Source organism: Phalaenopsis equestris, unplaced genomic scaffold (assembly GCF_001263595.1).
Source record: "Phalaenopsis equestris unplaced genomic scaffold, ASM126359v1 Scaffold000140, whole genome shotgun sequence".
NCBI classification, from domain to species: domain Eukaryota; kingdom Viridiplantae; phylum Streptophyta; class Magnoliopsida; order Asparagales; family Orchidaceae; genus Phalaenopsis; species Phalaenopsis equestris.
Genome location: NW_018164582.1, coordinates 203,417 through 221,382, shown reverse-complemented (window position 1 = coordinate 221,382; position 17,966 = coordinate 203,417). Strand labels below are relative to the sequence as shown.

Below are 17,966 nucleotides of genomic sequence, written 5' to 3'. Positions count from 1 at the left end.
TTTTATTAAATAGAAGTTTAATATTTATAGATGAATAACCAATTACTTATTACTTATATTTATTAATAATTACTTATAAAATTAGTGAATAAATAAATATATTATATTTATTTTAATAACTTTATAATAAAATAATAAATCAATTTATTTAAGCATAATTAATCAGAAAATATTTTAATTAATTATTAATTATTAATAAAATTAATTAATAAAATTAACTTAAATAAAATTAAATTAAGAAAAATTAAGTTAAATAAAATGAATGGAAGCCTCGCCTACTTTTCTCCTCTCTCCCCGAAGCCCTCGCCTACACTGCTCCTCTTCGCCTCACTGCTCCTCTCCCGGAAACCCTCGCATGTGCCTTCCCCACTCTGTGGTTTCGTCCAAAACCCTCGCCTTCCTCACCGAACCCTCGAGATACAGTCGCAATTGGAGCTAGCTGAGAACGCGAAGACGGGATCGCGTCTTACAGAGACCCGAAACTCCCATTTTTTTTCCCTCCTTCTGCTCCTCTTCTACCCGAAGCCATCCAGGAAGGTAACTTCACGTCTTCTTTTTCACGCGAAGAGTTAGTCCCGGATTTTCTAAATCCACCGATTCATGGGATTTAAGGCCGAAATCCGTGAAATCCTGATTTATCAAATCCGAGGCTTTATGTTGTCCAAAATGACCGTCTGGCAAGATTTAGGTTAAATCCAGCTTAAATCCTGCTCTAACTCCGTTACCAGACTGGCCCTTCAGGCTTCGTAAATTCTTCTTCCTCTCGGACCTCGCTATCATGACTTCGGCTTCGGTTCCTACTGTTATGGTGGAGGGCAACAATTTCGAGGACGACCAGCTCGCTGCAATGACAACTGATGACATTACTAGGGCCTCTCGCCTTCTTGACAACGAGATCCGAGTTCTCAAGGTGCGTGCAAGAGCAAGAACGCTAGATCAGAGCCTCCTCCTCGCAATCCTATACTTTTTTTTCCGCTCCCGAATTCCCCCAATTTTATTGTTCCCAATGTTGACTTCGTTTCGATTTTTGTAGGAGGAGCTGCAGAGGACAAACCTAGAGCTGGAATCATTCAAAGAGAAAATAAAGGAGAATCAGGAGAAGATTAAGCTCAACAAGCAGTTGCCCTACCTTGTAGGGAACATTGTTGAGGTTGTTTTCCCTTTCTTAGACTGCGCTGCATCTGTATTTCATCTCTTACTATTGTTTTCTAGTTCCTTCTGTTGTGGTATCTTGTATTGGTTGATGTCTTAGTTTGGCTGAGTGCACTTGTAGTTGATTATAATTTTTTTATTTTTGGAATTGAGGAATATCCAAGAATTTTGTTGACCTGAAATTGGAAAATTATTATTGCTTTGTTACCTTCTTGTTTGATTGGCTATTATAGGCGCTGCCAATGGGTTTAAGTTAGATCTCATCTTCCTAGTGGAGTTTGAGAGTACAATTGAGTTGGGAAATCATATCATTATTCCTTCTCTTTTCTCTTTACCACTTCTGTACTGCAGGTCTTGTACTTCCAGCAAATTAAATTTTTAATGCATATCTAAGGGCGAGTTTTGTTTTGGGTCTCAATAATAACTTTTGGCTTTAATATGTTGCACTTTTGGTTTGGAGACTCCTCAGTTGGAAAATTTTCCAATTTATTATTCTTAAAATTCAGTCAGTTCTCTATTTTTCTAAAACTTTGATTTGTTATCTCTGTTTGTCATCACAAATACAATATGGATATCCAAAGAAAATTTTCCATCTTCATATGCATTATTTCAATCATGCATTGTGAAACCATTTAAGTGGAATTGAGCTGAACTCTTAAACAACGAGCCAACTTTTTAATGTAACAGTTGGAATTTCATTAGAAAGTCGAAAGCTTACCCTGCCCACACGAGAGCAATCATGGCCACCCAGGAACTTACATAAATGGGACAAAATTATAAGGACCTTAGGCTAAAGTGAACAATATCTTGATGGTTGAGAGATCAGGTAGTATAAATGTTATTAGAGAAATAAACCAGTTTGAGAATATGAACTAAGTGTGATATAGGATAAAGTTATGTATCATGGGGGTCACCTCTTGCCCCTTGTCGGGACAAAGAAAAGGGGATAAAACTGTGCGGCCATTATGACAAAATTGATGTTTCTTGATTGTTGAGAGATCAATTTGTTTCATGCATAGCCTAATCTTATCATATTTGATAAATATGTTAAAACCAAGAGTAATTATAGATAGGAGAGCATATATTTTTAGACTTTGATTTGTCAGTTGCATCTTTCTTTGGTTCACTACTTTTACCTTTGTATACTTCTACTGATTTCTAAGTTTTATGTGGCTTATTTTAGATTTTGGAGATGAATCCAGAAGAGGCTGAGGAAGATGGCGCAAATGTTGATTTAGACTCCCAAAGAAAGGGGAAATGTGTTGTTTTGAAAACATCTACTCGTCAAGTAAGATATAATATTTTGTTCTTCTGAGTTTATCAAATTTTTTCCCCTTTTGTTTTTTTGGTTGCAACAAATTTCTTGCTACAACACTAAACTTTTGCAAATCAAGAGTAGCACTCAATTGATATGGTCACATCTAATCAAATTAAGCACCTGGAGTTGTGTTTTAGTGACATATTTGGCCATAAGTTGAAAAATTGGAGAATGACATTTGCAGATAAGTAGAGTTAAAAAAATTTCTTTGGTTTAGTTTTAGTGCTTTGAAAAATGGAAATGACCTAATCATTGTGCAGTTGTTCTTATAGTAAAGCATGAAGACTATATTCACATTTTTGCTTTATGTGTCCATGGCTTGCTATATGTGCCCGCTAAATTAAAATTTGAAGTAATGTTTATTGAGGCAATAAGCTTCTTCAGTATTTGCAAGGTTCACTTTTTTCTCTCTTGTCCTTGGATCTTATTTTTTGCAAGAATTCAATTTTTGATTCTGATTACTTTATTACTTGCATTTCAGTTGTTAAATTTTGTTATTGCATTGATTGTTTTCCTTTCAGCAACAAACTGTGGTAGTTTAATTTGTTTTTTTACTTATCTTCAACTGCAGACTATCTTTCTTCCAGTTGTTGGCCTGGTAGATCCTGATAAGCTGAAACCAGGTGATCTTGTTGGCGTTAACAAAGACAGCTACCTGATATTGGATACTCTTCCATCTGAGTATGACTCACGAGTAAAAGCAATGGAGGTCGATGAAAAACCAACTGAAGATTATAGTGACATTGGAGGGCTTGAGAAGCAGGTGATTCTTTGTTGCTTGCTTAGCTTTGTGGCCCTTCTAAAATGTGGTTTTTGCTCTCTTACACACCCATTAGGTCTAAAATTTATCAAGCAAGCCGATTGGTCATATATGAAATGATTTCTCATCCATGTAGGATGTGGCTCTAACAAATTTTATCCCATGATATGGAACATCTTCTTCTTATATGCTGTTATTACTTCCTTGTATCACTAAATAGTAAAATTTCCCTATTGTTAGTCATCATACTGATTTATCAAGTTCTGTAGATTCAAGAACTTGTTGAAGCCATAGTGTTGCCGATGACACACAAGGATAGGTTTGAGAAGTTAGGCATTCGACCACCTAAAGGAGTTCTATTATATGGACCACCTGGCACTGGAAAAACATTGATGGCTCGTGCTTGTGCTGCACAAACAAATGCAACTTTTCTGAAGCTGGCAGGCCCACAGCTTGTTCAGGTTAGCACATTTCATAAAAAATCTCTAGTTATTTATTAAAATGGTATGTTTCACCACAATAAATATTTGTTTTAGGAAGTCATATTTTTTTCATTAGAGAGTTGTGGTAGAAGGAGCCCTTAAGTTGCTAAGATACTTGTGTCTCAATGAGTCAGTAATGCTCCATTTTGAAATATTGAGAATGTTTACCTTTCCTGCTGGGTCATTTACAGGCACGGAACACAACACAATGACTACTTCTAAACTTGGCCAGGGATAATTATCCTTCTAATTTATTTTTAATGGAATCATTAGTTTTTATTTTATCTTCCTTTTAATGATTTTGCAGAAGGTCATTGCACCTAGCATGTTGATTTTAATCTTATTTCTAGTTATGTCTGATGTCAACTTTGGTGTTTCGTAAAATTCAAAGTATCTGCTATAGGAAAAGTTTGTTTATTTTTGTTTTGGCTTGATGTTATAAATGAATTAAAAGTTAAATCAAGCATGCACCTATTTAGTTCTGGTTACTCTTAGTGCTCTCCTATTTAGAGTTTCTGCTTTTAATTTTGATTGCTTCTATCATGTGGTAATTATGGAGCAAAGGTTGCCTGATATATGATAATCATGTAGCACATAATGCTTAATTATTGCATATTTTGTCTAAGGCTAGGAATTTAGAGAATTTGTGTAGCTTTGTTTAATTTTCCTCTCTTCCATTTTGCTTAGAGCTTCTGTTGATTTATTGGTAATATTCGTGCATTTTGTCATATCTTTACACTTTTCTCTGTCACAGGCTATCCAAAAGTTTGGCTTCATTTTTTACAGTATTGATTTTTTTTATCACTTCTGTTTTTGTTTTCACATTGATGTAGATGGATTTTTTTCTTGTCAAATATTGTAATTTGGATTTAAATGAATTTGTGTACTTGATGATATTGCAGATGTTCATTGGTGATGGTGCGAAACTTGTACGTGATGCTTTTCAGCTTGCAAAAGAAAAATCTCCTTGTATCATTTTCATAGATGAAATTGATGCAATAGGAACCAAACGTTTTGATAGGTATGACAAGTTACCCTCTCGTATTTATTTTGTGGGTGCATCTCCATAAAAAAATGTTGAACAATCTTCCAAATATATTCAAATTTTTGAAATACCTGGTTCCCTTAAGCTAGTTTCCCTTTTAAATAAAAAATAAAGTTTTAACTTCAGTCGAATTCTAGTTTTCTTCAATACAAGATGTGGTTTGTCTTTGATACTTTTAGTTTTGTAGGTTTTTTTTTATGTTCGACTTTCTCCTTTATTGTCTAGTATAATTTGGAGTGACTTCAATTTGATTCTTAATGTTGGTAACAAAAAATATTCTTTCAGTGAATTTGATACTTGTACATTACCTTCTTTTTATGGCCACGTGTCTTTGAAAATTGAGCTTCCCGTGGAACTTGTAGCTGTTTTTGAAACTTGAAAGTTTAACTACTTGGGTGATTTTTTGTGGGTTTCTTCTTTCATCAAATCCAAATTAGATTTAAAATTTTTCGCTGTGTAACATTTTAATTGGATACATTGATAAAATAACATCGTTTATACAATTTTTAAATCCTCAATTTAGAGGGAGGGAACCTTAGGAGTAGTCGTTAAGTTGCTTTAATATGGAGTTCTTATGTTCATTTTTTGAAACAACCTATCTACAAACTTAGGGGAACGCTTTTTACCTCAACTTTCCTGAGAGTTTAGTTTTAGTCCCACATCATTCAATTGAGAAACATGCTGGTGTAGAAATACCATGTGAATGACTCTCGCACACAGGTTCAAGAATTGGTTAACTCCCATGGTGCCACCATATGGTTGAGTGAGCTTTTGTTTTATGATTAAAAGGGTATTTTCCTTTGAAAGGAAGTGTTGGTTGATTCAATGAGTATTCAGATGCGGGAGATTGTTAAAACATATAAGAGTTTGGATTAATCTAATATCAGTTAATTGAAAAAAAATATGGGGCGTAAAAATATTAAATGATTGGTCTTCATCGATAGGATTAGGCACTTATGTTGAAAAGAAAATTTAAGTATTTATGCATTAGACCCATTTTGGCCCTTTTTGTTCTCACACTATCTAACATTGGATACCTACTTTTAAGTACTCAATTAAACTTCATAAAAAAAATTAATATTTCAATATTGGCATTTTGAAACAGTTTGCTTTGAAATGGTTTCCTTGTATTGATTGATGTTCTTATGCGGCTTACGCAAACTGCTGATAGCAACTCCATGAATGAGTTTTAAGAATTAAAACATTCTACATCTAGATTGGAAATTTTAGCCATGTATTTGAACTCTGAGAACATGCTGGTGCCAAATTATTGGTTTGAACTTGAGATCTAACCTTTACGTATAAATATGGAAATATTAAGGAGAGATTAACAGATATATCATTTTGAGATTGATATAATGGTGCTGATCTTCTTTTATTAACTATTTTATCTTCCTGTCACAATGATCTTCTTTAATCCGTCATTTTATGGATTTTTTCCTTTTATATCACATCTATCATTACGTGAGATGTTATACTTTGAATTTTTTATGGTGTTATTGCAGTGAAGTAAGTGGTGATAGAGAGGTTCAACGAACAATGTTGGAACTACTTAATCAGCTTGATGGGTTTAGTAACGATGATCGGATAAAGGTGATAATGCATACTTTCTGTCGTTTATAATGCATTGAAAAAACTGATATTTGTAAATAATAATGGATTTTTTGCATTTAAAAAAACTGCATTCCACATATGCTACAGTAAGCTTGATTTGCCTTTTTTCTAATAATTGAATGTGCAGCCATTGAGCCATGCTCGTCTTTTCTTGTTGGTATCTCTATTGTAACTTCTTAAAATCATTCTGGCTTCACTTCTTGGGCTAAAATGATTGATTTACCCTTGGTAAGCTATTTAGTTTGTGCAGCTGCTATAGATAGTGTTCAGGTTGTAGTTCACTTTTTTGAAACTTACATTTAGGGAAATGTGCAGTGGAACTATTAAGGTGCACTGCACAAGAACAATGAATTCTTATTTATTCTCATTGAAGAAGCAAAGATCTATGCTCTGTTTATTTCTTTTGTTTTGCTTTATTCTATTTTATATGTTATTTTTGAACATAAGAATATGGTAGTGATGTCTCTGAGAGAGCAATACTTTTTTATTTTTTCCCTTCTGATTAGTTTATATGTTTTGGCATTGTTTCAATTTTTATTCAATCTGGATTTGGTTTTCTCAGTGGTTCTATTCTAATTCAGAGTCATAAGGGATTTCTGGGTTTTCATTGTAGCAATCTTGATGAATTTTGAAGTGTTGGCGCCATTTTTCTTTATGTGGTGGTGAAACTTTGGCATTATATGGTAGCCGGCTCTCATTTTATCGGTGGACATTGTTGACCTCATTTTTAGTGAGGTCTTAGTTTTCTACACCTAGAACCTAAAATCTAGCTTTAAGAGTCCCTTGTTGACCATCCTAGTGGACTAGTAATGGAGCCCACTTTTCATAGAGCTTCGAATCACTTCTTGACTCATTTTTGTGAAGAACTCGCATGAGTGGTTCCAAACACTCAACTTCTAGTTGTAAGGGCTAAGGACCAACATGTAGAGGGCCTGAAAATGAGTTCCTATAGGATCAAACGGCTTTAGGTGAACCCTTTGTGACTTGAATACTTGCGAACGCCGCAATTCACGCACTCGCTGCACCACACACGACTTTGGCTTGAATTGACTTGCCCACCGACGAATTTGGCCGGACGATCTCAGATGACGAAACGGACCGCATCGACGTGTCCGGAACGACAACTTAAGCCACGAAGGACACCCATATTGCTAGGGTTACGCGCATGCACAAATAGCATGGAAATTGATGCACATTTTTTTTTTTATAGCGGGCGTAGGCTCGGGCTCAACCTAGGTTCATTTTGAGTTTGACTTAGGCTCGATATGGGCTAAGCCCGGGCTAATTATTTCAGCTTACAAATTACAAATTACAAATTTCAAAATTCAAATATATCATTAATCCCATAATAATCATATATAATGAGGAATTAATTCTTTTCCAATTAAGTCACCTCTGCACAAGGAAACTATTCAATTCCTCGCCAAAGCTTTCAAGTAAGGGCTCGCACATATTCGACTATACTAATTGGCCTCGACAGAAGAAAGAAGGATTCATTCGATCATCCTCCGCTCTGCTCACTCCCGCTCACGTTTTTTTTTTCTCTCGTGCGATTAGCTCCTTCGTCCTCCTGCTCTCCGCTCAAACACGCTTCCCTCTTTCTCGCGCAGAAGAAACTGACGACTGATTCGCTTCTCTCTTCTACTCGTGCTTGTCTCTCCTCCCTCCACATCGAAGCACGCCTGCTCGATCCCGTCTTGTGGCGAATCTATCTCTTAAACTTAGCCAAACATAATTCTCTTCTATAGCTGAATTTAAATGTAGCCAAAAGCTAGGACCTTTGTCATCATCTTCTTCACTATCATCTCTGTGAAGCTTTGATGCAATTTCGATGAAGAGAATTATGAATCTGTTTAGTCAAAGCTGAAGTCCTATTTAAATTTGAATAGCTAAACAGGATTAGCATTTAAATTCTATTTAAATTTAGATAGAATTCTGTTTAGCTTTGGTAGTGTGAAGTTTTAAATTTAAATACATTTAACTTTCAACCTGTATTTAGATACAACTTAAATTCTGTTTATATTCAAACCCTAGATACAAGTTAAATGCTAAGTTAAATGTATTCAACCTTAACCTTGTATCAAAGCTACATGTATTTAAATTTAAACCTGCATCAAAGCTAAGGCTATGTTTAAACTTTTGAATATAAATTTTATCAACCAGTGTTGAGATGGACATGACTTAATGATTGATTTAACACCTCCCTGGCTCAGTTTTATGCTTTACATCTTTCTTTGGTGGACATTTACATACCTAGCACACTAACATTATGTATTTACATATCTAACACTTAAAATTTAATGTTTACATACAATGCACTTTGGTATTTTAAACCTATGCATGAAAAGGTGCATTTCACTCTTTAAAAATTAAGTTGATAGTTTTTTTTTCTTATGCGATAGGGATGAATTAGTTCGTGTAAATGTATAAAGTAAAGTTTTAGATGTCGGAAATGTTTATACATAAAAATTGTGGGTTATGCATGCAAATCTTCATTTTATTTTTCTTGGTCAGTGGATCGATATTATTGCTGTGTTGAAAAAGGATTTGGATGTCGTTCTAGCTTGTCGTTTTTTTTACTGTTCTTTGATAAAGTCGAAAAGTTGGAGTTCTTTATTTAATTATTTAGAAGACACTTAGAAATTTGAGGATTAGTTGGAAAAACACTTAATTGGGGGCATACACTGTAAATCACTTTAAGCACAATTTAAAGTGTAGACTTCTTAGATTTTAGGAGCACACCCTAGGTGAGAGTCCATCCACTTAGTTCTCAGCACAAACTTTCTAGATTTTAGGAGCACACCATATGTGAGAGTCCATCCACCTAATTCTCAATATAGACTTCCTAGATTTTAGGAGCACACTCTAGGTAAAAGTCCATCCACCTAATTCTCAGCATAGACTTCCTAGATTTTAGGAGTACACCCTAGGTGAGAGTTCATCCACCTATTTTTCAGTGTAGACTTCTTAGATTTTAAGAGCACACCCTAGGTGAGCGTTCATCCACCTAATTTTCAAATAAACAATGAAGCTTGGCACTTGACCTTGATTCACAAATTGATTAAGCCATTAGACTTAAGGATGCACTGATTCACAAACTGATTAAGACGCTAGACATAAGGATGCACCGAGGCGTAGTTCATGCTTCCTTAATTAAATTAACAGTGAAATTTTCGCAATGACTTAACCTATAGTTAAACTCAGTGCACCGGGATTTGAGCTTGGATATTATACTCAAAATCCTCCTGACAATTGAGGAAATTTGTTAATGCACATATGGATCATCGGACTAGGATAATTCTAGGGTCTAAGTAGTGATGACGATGACGACATTGCTTATGCGTGCTTACTTATGATTGCTTATGCGTGCTTAAACGAGGGATACGAAGTGAGATTATTAGAATAATATCTCATACCTCAAGGATCTTTAATAAGGGAGAAGAAAGAATCCATGATACTATTCGCCGATCGTGGTGGGATCGTTGCCCCCGACACTCTTAGGTTGTCAGTAGTTCTAGCACGATTAGAGTGACTAGCCTGTGGACTATACGACTGTACAAAATATTTACAAAAATAAAAATAAAAATTTTTTATTTGTGACCGACAAGTTTTCCTATTTAATACAAAGATTAAATACAGTTTATTTTATCTGGGTTCCAAGTTCTCTATAAAGACAAACCCCTATAGTTAATTACATCCCAAATGACGGGAGTCACTTGAGAAAACTCTCGATAATGAATAGTGGTACTAGTCTACAATTATTCAAAGTTTAGTTTTTCACGGTAGGACTTGAGAAAACAAATGAGAGTGACTCAAGTAGGAACAATTCTTTCATGAGTCCAAAGAAAGTAAAAGGTAGGTGACGTGACAGATCCTGAGAAGAAACTTCAGTGACTTCCCAAACTGTCCTAATGTGTGGCTGTGCTTTAGAGAGAATGTTATTTGAGTGTTCAATTCTGTCAATTTTATTATTTGAGACTTACACTTACATAACTGATTACACAAATAATCTGCAGAGATAAGAGATTTTAATTTGTTCTAGAAGACAACCTCAAAACCTAAGGCGAGTTAGAACTTATATTTAGCTCAGTATGACTGTGCAGGAGCCTAAAAGAGGGTAAAGATTTATATCGCGCTGGGCGAGCTACCTTGAAATCCTATATGTTGTTTAGACTAGAAAAGTTTAGCTAGTGTAGATTTATTTTGCTGTTGTAGTATGCCGACCACCTCCACTTGTAGACCGCTCTAAGCTCTTTGTCGCGGTGCCCACGAAGTTGCTTCAAGCTCCTCGTCGAAATAACAATTCTAAAATCTAAGGTTCAAAATGTTGTATCATGTGTGTTTCAAGGTTTTGGTTTTGTTGTCATTATGGGAATGTTAAAGTTGATTAGAGCGAGACACCGGTTAGTATTCTACGGTTCCCTCGTTCCAATATCACTATTTTCTTTTGTATTTAATTAGTTTAAATGAGTTGTAGAACTCATTTAAATTGGAGAGATCTCGTTAGCAACCGTCAGTTACCTCCTTTGAAGGGCTTCCATAAATTCAAAAGTACGTGTTATGTTTTTGTTTTTGTTGTTTTTTTGTTTTGAAAATGTTGTTTAATTTTTTGAAAAATTGTTTTGTTTTGAAAATAAAATTGCAATCAGTGTCTATATAATGTGTTAGAGCAATAGTAAATTGCAATGGTAAAACAACAAATAAAATGTGCTTGTGTATGTGGCGTATCTGCTGCTGTTATCTCTGTTGCATGTTTAGCTCACAAAATATAATATAATTTACAAGGAATTTAAATAAATTACAGAGAAAAGAAGACAAAGTAAGCAGCATAACAAGTCGTAACAACAACTAGGAACTCCAAAAAGGTGATCCTAAGGTTTCCTAAACTCCGGACTGCAACTAGTGAGTTAGTACAGTGATCCTACGACCTCATATGGCTCTGAGCAACAACTAGCAAGTGTGCACGATGATCCCACGACTTTGGACAGCAGCTAGGAACCTCGAATAACACCTGTATGGCTTCCTACGAACCCAAACAGCGATGGACAACACTTGTGACACATCCTACGAATCCAAACAGTGGTGGGCAGCTTCTATGTGGCCTCCGACAAACCAAAACAACGGTGGACAGCACCTATGTGACCTCCTACGAACCCAAACAGTAGCTATAAAGGATAAACATTGCTTACAAAGCTTCCTATCACTCCAAACAGCAACTATAAAGGCCAAAAAATGTGTACAAAGCCTCCTATCACTCCCAACAGAAGCTATAAATGTCAAACAGTGCTTACGAGTCTCCTATCACTCCCAACAGCAGTTATAAAGGCCAAATAGTGCTTACAAAGCTTCCTATCACTATAAACAACAGTTATGAAGGACAAACAATGCTTACGAAGCTTTCTATCACTCCAAACAGCCGCTATGAAAGACAAAAAATGCTTACGAAGCTTCCTATCACTCCAAACAGCAAAAGAAATCCCCCGAAACAGCCCTAAAAAGCAATTTAAACGTCCCCAAAACCCTTCTCTAAAACGGCAAATACAATGCTCAAAACAGTCCTAAAACATTCCTGCAAACCAATGAAATTTCAGCTTCAGAATCTGTCGATCCAGAAACAGTGGCTGTTAAAACAAGCCAAGCCAAGCATCAACTGTAACTGAGATAGGAGTTAAAATGGTGCTCAAACTGCTGCCAATTTGGACAACCTACATCATGCTCTGCACCATACATTCTCAAATGACCACCCTCTCAGTAGAGCAAGCCACCTACATGAATCGCAGAATTAGCTCCTGAATCAAATAATTGAGGTGTGCACCAAACTGTGATGGCACACACCTTTGCTCCAAAGCCAAGACTATGACATTTTTAATGGACTTTAACGCCTTAAAAAAAATCATAGGAGGAAGCCATATTTGTTCATCAATGTAAAGATACACAAGTAAATGTATTAGTGGTAGTAAGAATATGAAATCAGATGGACAGGAAGAGGCGATGCAACTCAAACAACGAAAAGCAAGGAATGAGGGCCCTATCCATCACACCTATGTCAGCATCTATAGTCATGAATGAATTCCTTGTTACAGCATTTGATTATGTTACAAATAATTTGCATTTGAAAGCTAGGAAAATTGAATTAGGACACATCACATTCACATATCTAAGAAACTGGAAATTAGAAATAACTAAATCCAAACAGGTGAGGCAAATTCAACATGATTGTTTCATCCAAAATCACAGGTTTGCATACATCTCACAAGCAAGATCAAATCCAAATATCAATAAGCCAAAATAGTTGGAGATCGAAAACAGTATAGGAATGGAAGTAGATGCGGAGTGAGTGCCAACTATGGCCTTAGATCTAGGATGAAAATCTACCTGCTATAAACTGCAAAAGGTAAATGCAAAAAAAAAAAAATGCTTACTGACCAATGGTATATGATATGGAGAGAGGATTGAGGAAGGAGATGGCTCTGCTTTCAGCCAAGAGAGCTGGGGTTGGCGAATGGGAGAATCAGGTGAGAGAGGCACCAGGTCTTCAAGCTTCGAGCGTGGAGTTGAGGGCCGCTCGCTTTTGGGCGAGCGTGAGAGGAGCTTTGGTTGTGAGCGGGAGGCGAGTGGGAGCTTCGGCTAGAGGTGCGATTAAATCGCAGCGGAGTGGGCGAGCAGTAGAGTTGAAGGTTCTTCCTGTAGAGCGGGTTTGAACAGAGGAGTCTCGGGAGAGGGAGGAAACGAGCGGGAGATGATCGGCTGAATCCGAGAAGAGAGAAATGAGGTGAGCCTTCCTTTTAGAATATGAGCGGGGCGAATTAATCAGGAGCCGTTACGTGAAGCTTTGGCGGGGAAATAAATGTTTTCGATACGCAGGGGAGGTTCAATTGGAAAAAAAATTAACACTTGATTATATTCAATTAAGACAAATTTAAATCATTTGTTTGAATTTTAAAATTTGAAATTCGAATTTAGGTGAGTTGGTGCCTAGCTTATTTTCAGCCCGATTCCAACCTGAATCGAACCCAAATTGAACCCGAGTCGAACCTGGGTTGAGCCCGGGCTCGCACACCGTTATTTAAAAAAATTGTGCATCGATATCCGTATTAGTCGCTCGCGTACGAAACCATAACAATATAGGTGTCCTTCCTAACTAAATTCGACGTCCCGGACGCATCCATGTGGTATGTTTCGTCGTCCGGATGAGCTTGCCGATGGGCGAGTCAATTCAATTCAAAATCGTGTGGGTGTGTTGCGTGCGCAAAATGCGGCGTTATCAAACATTCGAGTTGCAAGAGGTTCACTAGGGGCTGCTCCTATTAATGTAGGAACTCGATTCGAGTTTCATGTGTCGATCCTAATCAACTCAACGGAATGTCGAGAATTTGGGACCGCCCATGAGAAACTCGAAGGAATGCCGAGGATTCGGGACCGCTCATGCGAGACTCGAAGGAGTGACGAGGTGACTCGAATTTTCTAAATGGTGTGGGTCTGGTACTAGTCCTCTAAGAGGGTCAAACAAAGAGAACCTAAGGCTAGACCCTAGGCTCTAAGGAGAGAAGTAAAGAAACTCACCCAAAAATGAGGTCAGCACTAACTAAAATCTCTTTGATAATATTAGATAGATAAAGAGAGGCTGGGAAGGGAATCTGCTAGTACATCTGCTGAAGTGAAAAAATTTCTAAATGAAAATAATTTTCTGTCATATGGTGATTGTTTTCTCGATGAAAATTTTCACTAAAATAAGGAACTAAAATTATTACTAAATAGATGAACAACTTTGGAGAACTACAATTACATTTTACGATCATTGAAGATTCTAAATTCACGTTCTCTATTTTATATATGATCTGAGAATTGATACGAAGAAAGAGATAACACATGTCCCTATTTCATCCATTGAGCATACGTTTCCAACTTGCATTAGATTTTAAGGATATGTTAAGTTTCTTGTATTTAAGGGAGTTATATATATTCAAGGAGTACATTGTCAAAGAAATCAGTTAAATATATTGCTATGGGTAATATCACTTCAAGTAATAAGGAGATTTGAGGGAGTTCAAATGCATTTCCATTTTGGGTTGAAGTTTTTACAAATAAATATTGTAAATGTAATCAAATGGTTCAGTATGCTAAAGAGTATTCTTGTAGGAAATTGCATGTAGATATTGAGAGAAATTATTGATTATGATGATGTTCATTAGTTTAATTAAGGGATTATTGGTTTTGGAAGATATTTTTGTTTATAATTCTTTGAATATAATGCATTGCATCGTAGCTACTCTTGAAGGTTAAATTTTACTGGAAGAGGATTGCAAATTTTCACATATAATATGAGAAGCTATGAAACGCATGATAGATTTTGGAAGTTGTGTGAATGTGTCCAACTCCTTCTTGGATTGTTCAAATTTACAATTTGACTACATCTACATCATTTAAGCTAACTTCGATGGATAAAACCTTTGTTTTTGTCTTTGTGGTCTAGTTCTGATTCAATTGACTACTTGTATTAAATATAATTTGGTGTGATATCTGCTTATGTTGCTTAGAAAACCCTATAAATTGGACATTTCAGTACATTCTGATAAAAACCTATAATTATTTTAAAAGATTCTTTTCTCATTTTGCATTTTATACCTCTACCACATTCTTCTTTACAATTTAGAGGTTATTCTAGATGGTAAAATTGCATCTATCGTTGCATCCACCGTTGATATTGAAGTCACTAAATTCCAAAGATTTTTAATTAATTGGATAGACAGACCTACTTTTGATTATTCATGGATTATTTTGCAGCAAATATAGAATTGATGTCTTGATAATATAAATGTCAAAATTTTTATAAAATTTTCATTGCTTCAAATAATGATTTGTGTATTAGCTCACAATTAATTTCTTTGATTCGTTTGTCCTTTTACCTCGTTCTTCCTTTATCTCATATATTCATACAACTTATTCTTGAGGCTATTCTAGATGATGAAATTGCGGTCATTATTAATGGCGGATTTCAATGATATCGTGTTAATTAGGATGATAGACTACTTTTGATGTTCATAGATGGTTTTGCTGAAAGAACAAAATTGATAGTTTGATGAATATGAAATGCTAAGGGCTTGTTTGGAATCATTTCTGTTTTTGTTTTTATTTTTTCTTTTGTTAAAAAAAAATGCTTGTTCAATATTCATCAAAACGACATTGTTTAAAAATACTCAAAACAATATTTAGTTGTTTTGAGTATTTTTACAAACAATCATCACCACCAATTGTATTTTATTTCAAATCACAACGCAAACAAATTATGATTTAAACAAATTAATAAATGTTTCTCCTTCCATCTCTTGTTTTCTTCTATCCACATCAAAATTGCATCTACTGCTAATGATGTTTCACTTTTAAAAACTTAATAATGATGGTATTTTTTATGAGATGTTAAACAATTGAGTGGTATGCATGCAAATATGAATATTGCGGTGTTAAATATGTAAATACAAAAGAATTGTGTGGTATATATGTAAATGCCCGTTTCTTTTGTTGTTGTAAGAATGTGCTGGTGGTGGTGATGATGATGGTGGTGATGATGATGATGAGAGAGAGAGAGAGAGAGATTCTCATTTCCTAGCCTTCACTTTCAGCGTTGGACATATTTACATTTTTTGCTCATCATGAATTGTGGTTTCTGTTATGTCAATGACATTCATGCATTTACAGGTCATAGCAGCAACTAACCGTGCTGATATTCTTGACCCTGCTTTGGTGCGATCTGGCCGTCTGGATCGCAAAATTGAGTTTCCCCATCCCTCCGAGGAAGCAAGAGCTAGAATTTTACAGGTACAGTACTGTTTTCTCAAATTTTCATTATTTACATATTTACCGTACATTTTTTATGGATTTACATATCAGACACCTAAAGTTTGATATTTTCATTTACAGCACCTTGGTGCTAAACCTTGTTTAAAAAGGTGTATTTACTTTTAAACAAGTTAGTGAAGTGTTATTTTCAATGTGTGCTGTTAGAGATGTTAGTGTTACTAATGTAAATATTAAAGTTTAGGAAATACGGCTTTCTGATTAAGAAATTAATTATATCAGGCTTTGCAAACTATTCTAACATTAAATTCTATTTTCAACCATTAAAATTTAGATCCACTCGAGGAAAATGAATGTGCATCCTGATGTCAACTTTGAAGAGCTTGCTCGATCTACAGATGATTTCAATGGCGCTCAGCTAAAGGCAGTTTGTGTGGAGGCTGGCATGCTTGCTCTCCGTAGAGATGCGACTGAGGTTCCTTTCCCAAACTTAGTTAAATTTCTTTTATATGTTGATTGCATTTAGTTATTTTTTATTTAATTTTCCTTTCTTCTAAGTTGTTTGGCTTTTGGATGATGACGAACTTGCACCTTTTTTGGGGGGTGGTATGAAAATATTTGCTATATTTGGGCACCGGGGTCATAGCAATTTCCCATATTACATAGACTAGGGGATTGTATGGTACCAGATTTAGATTTAAGCTGGATATATAACTTACCAGACAGAAAAAATGACAACTATGAAATTATGGATTCAGTAAATCATGTATTTTTATCAATTTCTTCACAGTTTTGCCTTGAATCCCGGATTTATTAGATACTGTTGATGTTAGGATTTAATAAATTTGGATTAACAAAAAGTATTAAAGCCATATTATCATGCAGCTAGGAAGAAAGGGAGCACGATGGAGATATTCATTCATTCATTTTCCCTCTTTCATCTATTATTAAAATCTATCTAATATTTTCTCCCACAGCCAAGTAGTCGGTTCTGTTTTATGTATAATTACAAGGTGTTTTTTCATAGTAGAATTCTCTTACATATCTAAAACCCAATATTTGATATTTATATATATGACACTTTAGTGCCTCATCAAAATTTATGCATGAAATTATGTATTGTCAAATCTTCCCCGTAGTCAAATCTGAGAAGGTGGTCCTAAAACCTGAAAATAAAATTTAATCATCTGTATAGAATATTTATTTTCTAGAATTCATTTTCTAGCTGATTGGTACTTAATCCAGGCTAGAATGTTTTTTTTAATCCATAAGAGGAACCTAAAAATATGTTTCTAAATGCCTATATATTTCAACAGGTGGTCCATGAAGATTTCAATGAGGGCATAATTCAAGTGCAAGCCAAGAAGAAAGCCAGCTTGAACTACTATGCTTGAAAGTAGACTCAATGTTTTATTATTCCACTTTCGTAAGCTCTTTGGTCTCTTTAACACTATTAATTTAGTATTTTGCAATAAACTAAATTTATGAAATCTGGAAAGAAAATTTCTACGCTTTGGTTTATTGTATTGCCTGAAAGTAGAAAAGAGCTTATTTTTTGTTATGATGTAAAACAATAGAATGCTATATCTGCTAACAATGCTCGCTTCATTATATATTTTCATGCAAATTAACATGCAAAAATACCATAATACTTTGATAAGTGCTCTAAAAATTTCTTATGTACTAATGTTGTATATTAGTAAAAAGATTTTAGTGGAGCAAGCTTAAGAGCTAGTACTGAAGCTCTCTTGAAATTGAGCTTTTTCTGTGCAGGACAATTTTTACTGTTTTATTTTTCAA

General features: G+C 35.2%; 1 protein-coding gene across 3 annotated transcripts; it reads left to right on the top strand.

Annotated features, from left to right (window-relative positions):
- Nucleotides 1-286: 286 nt before the first annotated feature.
- LOC110021715 (26S protease regulatory subunit 6A homolog) lies at nucleotides 287-17,777 on the top strand. 3 transcript variants are annotated; one of them, XM_020720317.1, is made up of 11 exons: nucleotides 287-537; nucleotides 742-910; nucleotides 1,034-1,150; nucleotides 2,336-2,440; nucleotides 3,042-3,233; nucleotides 3,500-3,691; nucleotides 4,615-4,733; nucleotides 6,263-6,350; nucleotides 16,068-16,187; nucleotides 16,501-16,641; nucleotides 17,483-17,777. In XM_020720317.1, the coding sequence occupies exons 2-11, from the start codon at nucleotides 779-781 to the stop codon at nucleotides 17,558-17,560; spliced, it is 1,284 nt and encodes a 427-aa protein (XP_020575976.1). In that variant the 5' UTR covers nucleotides 287-537; nucleotides 742-778; the 3' UTR covers nucleotides 17,561-17,777. The 3 variants fall into 3 exon arrangements, with proteins under 3 accessions (XP_020575976.1, XP_020575975.1, XP_020575973.1); XM_020720316.1 differs by having other exon boundaries at nucleotides 733-910; XM_020720314.1 differs by having other exon boundaries at nucleotides 729-910.
- Nucleotides 17,778-17,966: the final 189 nt, after the last annotated feature.